Source organism: Symphalangus syndactylus, chromosome 2 (genome assembly GCF_028878055.3).
Source record: "Symphalangus syndactylus isolate Jambi chromosome 2, NHGRI_mSymSyn1-v2.1_pri, whole genome shotgun sequence".
Lineage (NCBI taxonomy): Eukaryota > Metazoa > Chordata > Mammalia > Primates > Hylobatidae > Symphalangus > Symphalangus syndactylus.
In genome coordinates, this window is record NC_072424.2 from 116,189,963 (window position 1) to 116,205,151 (window position 15,189).

Genomic DNA, 15,189 nt, shown 5'->3' on the forward strand with positions numbered 1-15,189 from the left:
ACATATCTACAAAGTTTGGAGAGTCTACCACCTCCTGAAACCTATGCATGAACCACCACAGGCCAGTCCTTCAGAATCTCAATCAAGATTAAAAAAAGAATCCTGGTTAAGAAATATTATTTCAGCATGATAATCACTTGTACAGAAATGATGCTTAGATAAGGATGTGGGTGATTGTAACATTGAGTTATAATATTTTGCATAGATCTTTGTTTTTTTTTTCTTTTTAAATTGCTCGGACTATTCTCTATAACAATTGTGCAAATCTTTGAAGCTGAAGTTTATTCTACTAAAAGAGAATTCAACCACCATATCTTAAATGTTAAATAATATGTAGAATCAAGTATCCCAAAATCAACTCAGTGAACATTCAAATTGAAAACTCCTTGTTTTAAGCTTGATATCAATAACTTTATGAAGTTCACAAGATAATCAGAAGGAAGACTATTTAGGTACTGGTAATTTGATTTTTTAAAAAATTGAAATTGGCAAACATTCCATCCAAACAATCTAAGCTATGGTCTGTCTTCTGTACAACTTTATCACTAGGCATCTTTCATCTGAATAATTCAGTAAAATATTAATAATGAGTCTTTGCTTTTCTACCAAATATCCCTTCTCTCTGTAAAACAGAATCCGGAAATAATTAGTGGGAAATTCAGCTTGAGTAGTTTTCTTTGGTCAGATAGGTCTCTAGAGAGAGGTGTGGTAAGCAAAGGGAAAGGGTCTTACTTATGTCCTAAATATAAACAGCTCTTTATTCACTGAGGCCATTCTTTGCACTGTAGTAATGCTGGTGCAGAAAACTCTCTTGTCTGAAATCTATTCCATATCTGATATCTGATGCCAACCCCTATAGTGATAAAGGCCACAGACAGAAATCCAGAGGCACCGAATCTAAACAGTCAGTCCTGAGAGGTCTCTCTGGTTGTTTTCCCTGTTGCCATTCATCAGAGGACGAGTTTACCAACAGCCATCAGCCAAGCACATCCAAACTGGATCCAGGCCAAGAGCAAGCAGCATTGTTGAAATCTGGGCAGCAAGGTGGAAGGGTGGCCAGGGCATCAGCTGGATGAAAACATGCGGGGACTGCTGGGCAGCAGCTGGAAGAAGTTTGGACATGCTGGCCGGGGGACATATGAGTGGTTAACCAGCGAGCCCAGCCTGCCTCTCCTGGAGACCCAGCTGCAGGTCTGTACTTATGACTTAAGTCTTTTCTTCCCCAAAGCATCTTCATCAGTTTTAAAATCCATAGTATCTATGGTTTTAGGATCTTAAAATGTAGTGGCAGCATTTTGTCTTACAGCTATAACAAAAATAGGAATTCACTGATTAGCATGGTCTAAAGGGAATAAATTGAAAGTTGTTATTTTTGGACAAGGATACATTCAAGTAAAACTTGGCACAACTGTATCCTAAGAACACTTGATATCTGAAATATGTTGAAGAACACCTGAAAGCAGCAGTCAACAGAGGTGTTACAACAGAAATGCCTCAGTGTTACAACTTTGTTCTTTGCTCAGTAAGCAATGTCTACATATACAAAAATAAGAGCCTCTCTTTGGTCCTGGCTGTGTATTAACCACTGTTTTTAAGTGTTAGCAGAAACCATGCATCTTACTTCAGGTAAGACAGCAGGGGGTTAAAGAGATTTTGTCTCTCACTAAGAAATGCAGCAGCTGCTTTTGCTTTGTCTGGCAAATCACCAGTGCAGTCTCCGTAGGAAGCAGCACTAAGGACAAATATTTGTATAAACCTAAAACCTAAGAATTAATTTTATAATCAGAGGAGAAATGAGTGACACCGCCGACAACACAAGAAAGAAGGAGATCAAACTATTTTCTTGCTTTCTGGAAAACCAACTGGTGAGATTAGTATTTAAGTTCTCCAAAACCACATTTTACAGAAAAAATACATAAATATATATTGATGTGGATATTGAGATATCCTTTAGCAGTTACACCTTTAATTGGACATTTCTTTAAAACATCCCCTGAACAACAAATCTCTTTAGCCAATATAAACGTCAGAGAAACATTAAAAGTTAAAAAATAACTTTGAGGCAGGTAAGCAAGACATCCTTTCCACATTAAAAAAAAAAATCCAACAATTTTAAGCAACATACCATAAATAATTAAACAAGCAAATTAAGGATACTGTAATGAATTTTTCCGATAGAGCTGGGCCTCTCTTAACTGGAAAAGTCCTTTGTCTCAAGAAATTGTCCTAGTTTGCTGTATAAAAGTCTTCTAATGCCACTTGCTATGTGGACAAATTTAACTCAGCCAATGGAATAACTGATTACAGCAGGGACTGTGGTATTTCTCATTTCCCAAATTTTTGCAACTAGTATTGAGAAAACCTTAAGTAGCATAATTATAAACAAAGGGTCTATTACATAAAACCTTTTAAATAGAACATTAAGTATCTCTATATTCTATGCATACTGACTTTCTATGATATAATAGAGAATTTAAAATGTATGGCCACAACTGATCAGAAACTGTTATCATCCGTATTATTGATAAAGAATGAAATAAAAATAGATTATGAGAAATGGTCCATGCTTATCAGGGTTTAAGTATTAAAAGAGATAATAGCCAAAGCTATTATTGAATTATTAAGCTAGTATAAGCGATTAAGCTATTATTTAATCATTAAAAATATTAAAACATTTTTTGGTGATTCATCTAGAAAGAAAAAGCAAATTATAGTTAAAATGTTCTTACTCCAACTTGATTTCTTAATAATTATAGCAAATTTATGAGTTCATCTACTCTTACAGTTTTTGTAATCAAAGTCCTTATGTCACAACAGATTTTAAGTTAATAATTCTGATATCAAATTAGATTTTATGTAAGAAAACAGAAGGAATTTATAGTTTAGAAATTTAACAATCACATATATAAAACATGAGACTTTTTTGAAAATATGTATTTATTTAAATATAAATTTAGTTATGCCAGATTTTATTTTCTAGCCACACCAATAAATTTCTAGATTTCTCTGATTATCTTTAGCATTTTAGGTTTAGTAAACTTGACTGCTCGAGTCACTGAGATATAAATATATAAGTACTATCACCAAGTGCTTTATGCACTTTAATTCATTTACTTCTCATGCTAACCCTTGATAACGGATGTTATTAATTCCATTTTATAGAAGAGAAAGCCTAGGCCCAGAGAAGGCAAGTGAACAGTCCATAGTCACACGGGTGTTAGAACATTATAGGAATTCAAACACAGAGCTGTCAACCCCCAAAGATGATGCTCTGCTTCTCAAGAACACTATTTTTATGTTCTTTAAGCTAAAATATCTTAATTCATATCTTACCAAGGACAAAATATCTGGAAATATAAATATTAAATAAACCATCTAATTTCAAGTCAAAACCACACATATAGTTATGTCTTTTGGAAATAACAAAAGATTATACAAACATCTAGCATTATAAAATGCTGGCTAGGGCCGGGCGCAGTGGTTCATGCCTGTAATCCCAGCACTTTGGGAGGCTGAGGGGGGCAGATCATGAGGGCAGGAGATCGAGACCATCCTGGCTAACACGGTGAAACCCCGTCTGTACTAAAAATACAAAAAATTAGCCGGGCATGGTGGCGGGTGCCTGTAGTCCCAGCTACTTGGGAGGCTGAGGCAGGAGAATGGGGTGAACCCGGGAAGTGGAGCTTGCAGTGAGCCGAGATTGCACCACTGCACTCCAGTCTGGGCGACGGAGCGAGACTCCGTCTCTAAATAAATAAATAAATAAATAAATAAATAAATAAATAAATAAAATGCAGGCTAGATAAACCAGTCTCCTAAGAGGTCATGACCAGCAAAACGTGTCCTTTCCACCAAAATCAAGGAGTGAAACTCATCTCTCATAGTTTATTAGGGTTTTTTTTTTCTTTTCTTTTTCTTTTTTGAGACGGAGTCTCACTTTGTCACCCAGGCTGGAGTGAAGTGGCACGATCTCAGCTCACTGCAAGCTCTGCCTCCTGGGTTCAAATGATTCTCTTGCCTCAGCCTCCCCAGTAGCTAGGATTACAGGTGCCCACCACCACGCCCTGCTAATTTTTTTTGTACTTTTAGTAGAGACGGGGTTTTACCATGTTGGCCAGGCTGGTTTCAAACTCCTGACCTCAAGTGATCCTCCCACCTCAGCTTCCCAAAGTCCTGGGATTACAGGCGTGAGCCACTGAGCCTGGCCTAGGTTTTCTTTTAAATAAGTAAGGAGCTTAATATTCTGTTTGTTTATTTTAAACATGAATTATAAGGCTTTAAAATATTTTATTTTCCTCCACAGTAGATACTAACATTTACACTTGTTACTATATGCTTTATAAAAGAGAGAAACTTTTTAATACTTCATTTTTTCTTAGTAGCCTTATTAAAGGCAATCTCTGTGCAATTAGGAACAGTATTTTTTTTTTAACGTTGCTTTTCTACTTTGCTGTTTAAGCATCATTTCATGCCTATTGTATTATTTATGCCATCAGGAGCCATTATCATTTCTGTGAGATCATATTATAAAATCGATACCTTTTAGGTTCCCCAAGAATTTATCTGTAATTCTTTGTCTTTAAAAAGGTAAAATGTTTTCATATTTATCCTACAAGTTTTACAAAAACAAATTTAAAGAATTTTAAAAATCTCATTCATCATAAGCACCATCAAATCCAAATTCAGTTATTTACATTTGACATGCATGTAATATTTACATGCGATGTGAACACATAACGAGATTTTGTTCCAGAATTAGAGAACTTAAGTGGGTCCCACATGATCCGTTAGTGGCAATAAATCATAATTGGTCTCATTCTAAATAAAATAAGTACATAAATAGTAAGAATTTTCCTTCAAGAAAATGAATAGTGGACCTACCAACTAAAATTTATTTCACTATTTTTAGTTTGTGGAAATTTTGTAAGATCTCATCAACGTGTACTTTTTGACATTCTGAATTCACACTTTATTGTGTAAATTAACATTATTTCATATAGGCTCAAGCTCACTGGCGTAAGAAAATGATAGTGACTTTTAGACTGCGTAATAATGGAAAGAAGAATGAAAGATGAGAGGGAACTTCAGGGCCTTAGAAATGCAAGGCCTTGGCCGGGTGCGGTGGCTCACGCCTATAATCCCAGCACTTTGGGAGGCCAAGGCAGGTGGATCACTTGAGGTCAGGAGTTTGAGACCAGTCTGGCCAACATGATGAAACACTGTCTCTACTAAAAATACAAAAATTAGCCGAGTGTGGTGGTGCATGCCTGTAATGCCAGCTACTCGGGAGGCTGAGGCAGGAGAATTGCTTGAACCCTGTGGACGGAGGTTGTAGTGAGCCGAGATTGTGCCATTGCACTTCAGCCTGGGTGACAGAGCAAGACTGTGTCTCAAAAAAAAAAAGAAAAGAAAAAGAAAAAAAAAGAAATGCAAGGCCTTCTTTCCACATCTCCTAACTAGGCTTCCTTCCCTAACTCCAGGGCACCCAGGGGGTGAGCTCCACCCAGGAGGATGTGGAGCCCTTCCTGTGTATCCTTCTGCCGGCCACCATCCTGCTCTTCCTGGCGTTTCTGCTGTTGTTCCTGTACCGCCGCTGCAAGTCCCCTCCATCCCAGGGGCAGATGTTCAGCATTGACCTACCAGAGCACACACCTGCAGTTGCGGTGACAGACCTCCTGCCTGGCCTGGCCTGGAGCAGTGAGGACTTCCCCTACTCCCCACTGCCTCTGGAGGCCACCCTCCCCTCCCAGTGTTTACTGCCCTCCTACGAAGAGGCCACCAGAAATCCTCCTGGGGAGGAGGCCCAGGGATGCAGTCCTTCAGTATGAAAAGGGCTCACCTGGACTGGAAGAGCAAAAATAAACTGCTCTTGGGAATCATATAAAACATAGCTCTCCACCTTTAATAGAGCACCCATGAGAAGAGGGAGAAGGGCCTCTAGACCCAAGAAGCTGCTATTCATTGGCCAATCTCTGCCAATGGGGCACTTCAGGCTGAGGGCAAAGCTTGACAAATGCCAATCTAGTTAACCTATCTTCACATTCCTTAGGGGAAAGTTTCCCAGGTTCTTCTACAGATGACTGCACTCTCCTAAAATGTATAACACTCCTGAGAAAAAAAGGAAAGTTCCATGTGAGTTGAAAAAAAACAAACAAACACTGAATTACTTATGAGCACAGGGACGGGCTCTGAAGGGCAAGAAAAAAAAAATCTGGACCAGCCAAAGGTAACTACTTTTGCTACCAAATAGAACTTTTCTTCCCACACCAGTTTTTCAGGGTTTCATGGTTTGTTTCACTTCTCTATGAATGCTCCAAGATACAGAGAGTTCTAGAAGGAGTAAAAGACATCTCTAGAGCTGCAGGGGATACTTGTGTTGTAAATAACAGTGAAATATATTACAGTATTAGCAATGAATATATAGCTATTTGCAAGCATTTTAGTTAAAAAATAATAATAAAGCTGTCCAAAGTTATCTTCTTTGTAGTGTCACCTTGCTTATTTGCCCTCTGATTTGCTTCCTCGAATGGGGGATGGATGTGGCTTAGTGACATGGGAATGTCTCATACTAGGATATTATGGGTCATCTGACAGTGCTGTGGCAAAAGAGAGCTTCTGCTATAATACATTGTCTTATTAGATATCACTCGTATTATATAACACCACCATATAATAAGTCGTGTATAGCACTGTGACAGAATCTGTAGGCTTCACCAAGCAACAATAACAGTAGAAATCAGGTTAACATTGGAAAGGAAAGGTCAATATTTTGGATTACATGGTAAAGAAAAAACCATTAGTTCCAATAGGGACCTTATAGCCACATAGTTCAAATTCTTGCTTTATAGACATCAAAGCTAGAGCTTAGAGAGGTTAAGTGGCTTGTCCAACGTAACATACCTCGTAAGAGGCAGAGCCAAGAACAGAAGCCTGGCCTCTCTGTCCTGAGCAGAAGCATCTTCCACTGTGCCAAATGTTCTCCCCAGAAAATTGCAAAGGTCGAATTTCAGCCCAGGCTCCTGGAGGATCAGGGCTCTCAGAAGGATTAGCACAGTTGAGAGTGGAATTGATAATGATACAAGAGCTCCCTCTGTGATTTTTCTTTTTCTTTCTTGAGATAGGGTCTTGCTCTGTCACCCAGGCTGGAGTGCAGTGGCACAAATACGGCTAACTGCTGCCTTGACCTCCTGGGCTCAAGTGATCCTCCCACTTCAGCCCCTTGAGAGGCTGGGACCATAGGTGTGCACCACCATGCTCAGCTAATTTTTTATTTTTTATTTTTATAGAGACAGGATCTTGCCTTCTTGCCCAGGCTAGTCTTAAACTCTTAGGCTCAAGCAGTCCTCCCGTCTCAGCCTCCCAAAGTGCTAGAATTACAGGTGTGAGCCACCACGCCTGGCCTCCTCAGTGGTTTTTCAAGTAAGGAGACATAGGTGGGTATTACCACTTGGGAGGTACATCAAAATACCCATGGAGGTGACAAGGGAAAGCAGGAAGTGACGTATATAGTCTTAAACTCTTATCCAATGCTAGAATATTCTTGAAAACAATTTTTATTATTTTCACAATGCAAAATTCAAAACTAGACATTGTTTGATGGTTCAAAATGAACAAAAAATGGTGGCTTAAAAAAATCGTTTTGGGGCCAGGCATGGTGGCTCACATCTGTAATTCTGGCATTTGGGGAGGCTGAGGTGGGAGGATCTCCTGCCTGGGCAACACAGTGAGACACCATTTCTCAAAAAAAAAAAAAAAAAAAATTAGCTGGGTGTGGTGGTGCATACCTGTGGTCTCACCTACTTGAGAGGCTGAGGTGGGAGGATTGCTTGGGCCCAGGATGTTGAAGCTGCAATGGGCTGTGATCGTGTCATGCACTCTAGTGTAGGTGACAGAACTAGCCCCTGTCTCAAAAGAAAAAGTCATTTTAGCATGAACATTTTTATACTAGATATGCAATGTGGTAAAGTTTAAAACAAAGGCAAAAATAGAATACTTTTTAAAACGTAACCTCATAGAAATAACAGTTGTGGTTTTGAAGACTAAAGCAAAATATAATCTATTTAGGTGAAAATCAATAGGTTTTCTTTTAGGGAAATGGTACTGACCAATTCTCTAGTGTTATTTAAAGGAAATAAACAAATGGAAATTCAAGAAACTCAGCACACAGCCTTCTTCAGATTTTTTTGTTGTTGTTGTTACAGAGTCTCGCTCTATCACCCAGGCTGGAGTGCAGTGGCGTGAGCTGGGCTTACTGCAACCTCTGCCTCCCAGGTTCAAGTGATTCTCCTGCCTCAGCCTCCCAAGTAGCTGGAATTACAGGTGCGCACCATCACGCCCAGCTAATTTTTGTGTTTTTGGTAGAGATGGGGTTTCACCATGTTGACCAGGTTGGTCTGAAACTCCTGACCCGACCACCCACCTCAGTCTCCCAAAGTGCTAGGATTACAGGCATGAGCCACCATGCCTGGCCCACAATTTTTTTTAATCCCAAGAATCTAGTTCTGTGAGAGACCCAGTTGATTGTTTCCCAATTGCCATTCTTCCTTCCTCCTTGCTCCCAGAACCCTAATTTGGTTCTGGGATCCTGAGACTATCTGCTTAAGGCAGGATGGGCCCTTCTAAAACCCTGGGGGTGCATCATGACATTTAATTAGGCGATTTTTAATTCACTCACCAGAGACTGCTTTGGTCTTTGGGACCTAACGGGATACCTACAAGGGAGGAGGGGCTCATGCTAGAAAAGTGTGCCTTACTATTAGAAATAAACACATGGAAAGAAATCCCCCTTGCTCTCTGCTGGATGCGCATCTGTCTCTGATGATGTTGTAGAGCAGCTGAACTAACCTGCAACTGTCTATATTTTAATGATAGAATACCTTTCCTACTGCTTTTTTGTTTTTGTTTTTTGAGATAGGGCCTTGCTCTGTCTGCCAGGCTGGAGTACAGTGGCACAATCTTGGCTCAGTGCAGATTCAACAAGGCCATCCTGCCTCAGCTCCCTGAGTAGCTGGGACTACAGGCATGTGCCACTACACCTGGCTAATTTTTGTATTTTTTGTAGAGATAGGGTTTTGCCACGTTGCCGAGGATGGTCTTGAACACCTGGGCTCAAGCGATCCACCCGCCTCAGCTTCTCAAAGTGCTGCTGGGATTACAGGCATGAGCTACCATACCCAGCCCTTTCCTACTGTTTTAAGCCATTTAAGCCAGGCTTGCTACTTGAAGACAAAAGCATCCCAATTGCTACAATTTCTCTTTTTTTTTTTTTTTTTTTTTTTTTTTTTTTTTTTTTTTTTTTTGAGACAGAGTCTCGCTCTGTCACCCAGGCTGGAGTGTAGTGGTGCAGTCTTGGCTCACTGCAGCCTCCACCTCCCGGGCTCCAGCGATTCTCCTGCCTCCCAGGTAACTGGGACTACAGGAACGTGTCACCAAGCCCAGCTAATTTTTGTATTTTTAGTAGAGACAGGGTTTCACCATGTTGGCCAGGCTGGTCTCGAACTCCTGACCTCAAGTGAACCGCCTGCCTCAGGCTCCCAAAGTGCTAGAATTACAGGCGTGAGCCCCTGCGCTTGGCTGCTACAATTTCTAGTTAAGGAGATGCATTGCCATGTTTTAAAATGTTTTGATAAGACATGTAAAATAAGTAACCAATGCTAGGACTCATTAAAAACGTTATCAGTGATTCAGGGAAAGACACATTTTATCTTATGGAACCAAACTGAAGCAGTCAAGCAAATAAACTATAAACCAGGGGTTGCCAGACTATCTGGCCTATAGAGCAAATCCCACTTGCAACCTGTTTCTTTATATCCTGCAAGACAATTTTCGCATTTTCAAATAGTTGAAAAAACATAAAAAGGAGAATATTTCATGACACATGAAAATTACACAAATTCAAATCTCAGTGTCTAGAAATAAGGTTTTATTAAACACAGCCATGTTCACTTGCCTGTGGCTGTTTTCATGCTAAGAAGCTAGAGTTGAGTAGTTGCAACAGAGACTATTTGACCCTCAAAGCCTAAAGCATTTACTGTCTGATCCTTCAGAGAAAAAGTTTGCTGGTGACTGGACACAGTGGCTCATGCCTGTAACCACTTTGGGAGGCTGAGGAGGGAGGACTGCTTGAGGCCAGGAGTTTAAGACTCGCCTGGGCAACATAGCAAGGCCCCCCCACCATCTCTACAAAAATTTTAAAAATATATTTAAAAAAAAAGTTTTCTAGCTCTTGGATTTTAACTTTAATTGCATAGTAAAATCACTTGGAGGAACTTTTAGAAATCTGATACCAGGACCCACACAGACCAATTACACAGAAATAGAGCCAGTAGTGGCCAGGTGCGGTGGCTTATGCCTGTAATCCCAGCACTTTGGGAGGCTGAGGCAAGAGGATGACTTGAGCCCAGGAGTTCGAGACCAGCCTGGGCAACATAGTGAGAACCCATCTCTACCAAAAAAGTTTTAATTAAAAAAAATAAAAACAAGAAATAGAGCCAGTGATTCTAATATGAAGCCAAGATTGAAAGCAATTACTCTAGGTAATATGAGTGAGCCACAAAATACAGGTGAGTTTCAATGTGGACAGATTAATGTTAACAGATTTAGAGAAAATGAGATCTGTATATACAATTTTGTGCCTTCACTTATAACCCAACATTCTATGTAAACTGTTTCCTGACGCCATTAACCAAACATGCAGCTGCAGCCAATTCAACTCACAAGGCAGGATTTGCAGGCGGAACATGGGGAACAACAGTGTAAACAGTACAACCTTGTTTAAATGTTGACACGACTGGCAAACACAAGTAATCTGGTTGTTAGCACTCCAAGAAAAAGTGGAGTTGAAGAAAATTCGCAAATAGAGGAATTAAACTGTTAACCACTAGGAAGTATTTTGGGAAAAAATAATTTTAGCAAGAAAACGTTAAGAATCAGAAACAGAATTAGTGAATAGAATGTGGACATTTCACTAAATGCAACAGTGGACCAGAAAATATCTTTATCATTTTATAAAAAGGAAATGAAGTCTGCTTTCCACCCTGACTTGTAAGGAACTTGGAAGTCATCCTAACAATAAAAAGCTGAACAAACAGAAAAATCAACTCTTCTTCTTAAATCCATTAGAGAACTGAGGTCACAGGACAAACCACTGTCCCCAAAGTTGGAGAGACAGACAGACACAGAGAATCACAACTTACCTGAGCAGAAACCTCCAGGAACCAGCTGAGGGCAGAAAACCTGAACTGTAATTGATGAATTGCTGGAAGCTCTGAGAATTAAAAACTCTAGGGGTGCCATTCATGGAGGGCCCCCGCGCTTTTGTGAGTGTTACCTCCAGGAACCCTACCTATTAGGTTCTCACAGTGAAAATCAGAGAAAATCCCCTTGTGCTTCTGGCAGGGACAGGAGGAAGCAACCATTTTGAAATGCACCAGAGCATTCTGTTCTTAACAAGGCCTACCCTCAGGAAATTTATTTTACTAGAGTCTAACTGACCTAGGGGAAGGGAAATTCCCAGCTGCAGCTCCCACTAGCCTTCCACATGGAGAAGGGAACTACTTGCTCTCGCCCCTCCCGCCATCCTGTCCCACCTAAAGAGGGAGGGAAATAATGAGAAGCACCTGTGAAGCTTACCACCCCCACCTAAAGAGGGAGGGAAATAATGAGAAGCACCTGTGAAGCTTACTGCCCAGGAGCAGAGGCTTGCTAAAACAGGAGACCTAATTAAAGGGCTATAGAATACACCCTTCCCCACGTTTTACCTCCACATTACTAAAGGACTAATTATCAGAGTTCCTTTTACATCATGTCCACTTTTCAACAAGAAATTACAAGGCATACTAAATGGCAAAAGCAAAAACAAAACCACAGTTTGAAGAGGCAGAGCATGTATCAGAAGCAAACTCAGGGCAGAATGTTGAAATTCTCAGGCCAAAATGTGAAACAACCAGGATTAATATGCTAAGTACTCTAATGGAAAAAGTAGACCACATGCAGGAACAGATGAGTAACATAAGCAGAGAGATGGACATTGCAAGAAAAAATCAAAAAACGCTGGAGATCAAAACCACTGTAACACAAATGAAGAATGTCTTTGATGGCTTATTAGTAGATGAGACACAGCTGAAGAAAGAATCTCTGAGCATGAGGATGTGTCAATAGAGACTTCAAAATGGAAAAGCGAAGAAGAAAAGAAAACTGAAAAAAGGAACAACATCCGAGAACTGTGGAACAATTACAAATGATGTTACATACGCATATGAATACCTGAAGGAGAAAGGAAGAGAAAAAATATTTGAAGCAATAATGACTGCAAATGTCTCCAAATTAATGTCAGATACCAAACCACAGATCTGGGAAGCCTGAGAATAAGTAGGATAATTGTCCCAAAACTACACTTAGGCATATCATATTTAAACTGCAGGAAATTAAACATAAGGAAAAATCTTGAAGTCGGGGGAGAAAGAAACACTACCCATAGAAGAGCAAAGACAAGAATGACATTCAACTTCTCAGAAACCATGCAAGCAAGTGGAGTAGAATGAAATACTTAAAGTATTGACAGGAAGAAAACACCAACTTAGAATTCTGTATTCTACAAAATTATTCTTCAAAAGTGAAGGATGAAGAAAAACTTGCTCACAGGAACAAAAATTGAGGGAATTTGTTGCCAAGCCATCTGCTTTGTAAGAAATATTAAAATAAATTCTTCATAGATAAGGAAAATGACATAGGTCAGAAATTTGGATAAAGGGAGAAAGAGGGCAGGGCGTGGTGGCTCACGGCTGTAATCTCAGCACTTTGGGAGCCTGAGAAAAGAGAATCACTTGAGCCCAGGAGTTCGAGACCAGCCTGAGCAGCATAGCGAGACCTCATCTCTACAAACTTAAAAATTTTTTAAATGAGGCCAGGTGCAGTGGCTCACGCCTGTAATCCCAGCACTTTGGGAGACCAAGGCGGGCGGATCATCTGAGGTCAGGAGTTTGGGACCAGCTTGGTCAAAATGGTGAAACTCCATCTCTACTAAAATTACAAAACTTAGCCAGGCATGGTCGTGGGCGCCTGTAATCCCAGCTACTTGAGAGGCTGAGGCAGGAGAATTGCTTGAACCCAGGAGGTGGAGGTTGCAGTGAGCTGAGATTGCACCATTGCACTCGAGCCTGGGCAATGAGAGCAAAACTATATCTCAAAAAAAAAATTTTTTTTAATAAAAAATGATTCATTGCTTGGGAAATACTCTCTGGATTGATCGATTTATGGCTGAAAAGTGTTTTCATTTATGATTTAAGGAAGATGAGGAAAAAATGGGGTACCCTGAACTTGAATAGTATAACATGTTTTAGATGACAATTGAATCGTGGTCATCAGAAATATGCGTCTTTCTGGCTGGGCACGGTGGCTCATGTCTATAATCCTAGCACTTTGGGAGGCTGAGGCGGGCAGATCGCTTGAGCTCACAAGTTCGAGACCAGCCTGGGCAACATAGCAAAACCCCAACTCTAAAAAAAAAAATACAAAAATTAGCCTGGCATGGTGTTGTGTGCCTATATTCCCAGCTACTGGGGAGGCTGAGGTGAGACGATGGCTTGAACCCAGGAGGTGGAGGTTTCAGTGAGCCAAGATTGCGCCACTGCACTCCAGCCTGGGTGACAAGAGCAAAACTCCATCTAAAAAAAGAATAAAAACAGCCTGGCATGGTGGTGCACTCCTGTAGTCCCAGCTACTCGAGAGGCTAAGGTGAGGGGATCGCTTGATCCCAGGAGCTGGTGATTACAGTGAGCTATGATCGCACCACTGCACTCCAGACTGGGCAACAAAGTGAAACCCTGTCTCAAAAAACAAAACGAAAAAGAAAGGAAGAGGATTATAGAGGGAATAAATAAAGGTAAAGTAATTTTGTATATGTTCTATTCTTAATTGATAAAAGTCTTAATTGTTCTAAATAATAACAGCAACAACCTGCTTGATTATGTATGCTTATATATAAGTGAAATACACGAGAGCAATAATATAAGAGACGGGAGGGAGGAATTAGGAGAATTTTATTATTATGAAGTACTTGCACTATCTCTGAAGCAGTATAATATTATTTGAAAGAGGATTTGGATTAGTTGTAAATATATTTTGGAAATTCTAGGCCAACCACTAAAAAGTGAGAATAATCCATGTGTTAAGAAATCAGAGAAAATAGAACCATATAAAGTGCTCAGTGAAAACCACAAAAGGACTTAGCATGGTAGCTCATGCCTGTAATCCCAGCAATTTGGGAGGCTGAGGCAGGAGGACAGCTTGAGGCCAGGAGTTTGAGACCAGCCTGGGCAAGAGGCGATAGGCCATCTCTACAAAATTTTTTTTTTTTAATTAGCCAGGCATGGTGGTGTACACCTGTGGTCCCAGCTACTCAGGAGGCTGAGGTGGGAGAATCACTTGAGCTTGAGCCCAGGAGGTTGAGGCTGCATTGAGCCATGATCGTGCCACTGCACTCCAACCCGGGCAACAGAGTGGAAAACCTCTTAAGTCCCACAGTGTTCTTGCTGCTGGGGGGAGGACTCTGCCATACAGGTAAAATATATCTTCATGTCCTCAATTCCTCAGAGTTTGGGTGTTTTGTTTTGTTCTGTTTTGTTTTTGAGATGGAGTCTCGCTCTGTCGCCCAGGCTGGAGTGCAGTGGCACAATCTCGGCTCACTGCAACCTCTGCCTCCTGGGTTCAGAGGATTCTCATGCCTCAGCCTCCCGAGTAGCTGGGACTACAGGCATGTGCCACCATGGCCAGATAATTTTTATATTTTTAGTAGAGACGGGGTTTCACCATGTTGGCCAGGATGGTCTCCATCTCTTGACCTCATGATCCGCCTGCCTCGGCCTCCTAAACTGCTGGGATTACAGGCGTGGGCCACTGCACCCGGCCCCTCAAAGTTTTTATACAATGCACATAGTTGGATGTTTTGAAGGGCCAATATTTGCATTCTTCGTCTACTGGATTCGGAACAAAGTGGAGAAAAAATTAAATATTCTGATTTGAAGCGCTGAATCTTCCTTTCTCTACATTGTTCGTTATTTATTTGTTCCTTTATCATATTACTGGTTATTGGGACAATCCAGTGTTAAAACACACACCAGCCTAAGGACAGGGCAAGTATCAGCTCCTCTCTGTATTTACCAACCCATGTTATACATCAAGCACTCTCAC

The 15,189-nt window shown here is 40.6% G+C and overlaps 1 protein-coding gene across 1 annotated transcript; it reads left to right on the forward strand.

Moving 5' to 3' along the window:
* Positions 1-917: 917 nt before the first annotated feature.
* On the forward strand, positions 918-6,471 carry SMIM28 (small integral membrane protein 28). Its single transcript, XM_055265642.2, has 2 exons — positions 918-1,191; positions 5,481-6,471. The coding sequence occupies exons 1-2, from the start codon at positions 1,081-1,083 to the stop codon at positions 5,826-5,828; spliced, it is 459 nt and encodes a 152-aa protein (XP_055121617.1). The 5' UTR covers positions 918-1,080; the 3' UTR covers positions 5,829-6,471.
* Positions 6,472-15,189: the final 8,718 nt, after the last annotated feature.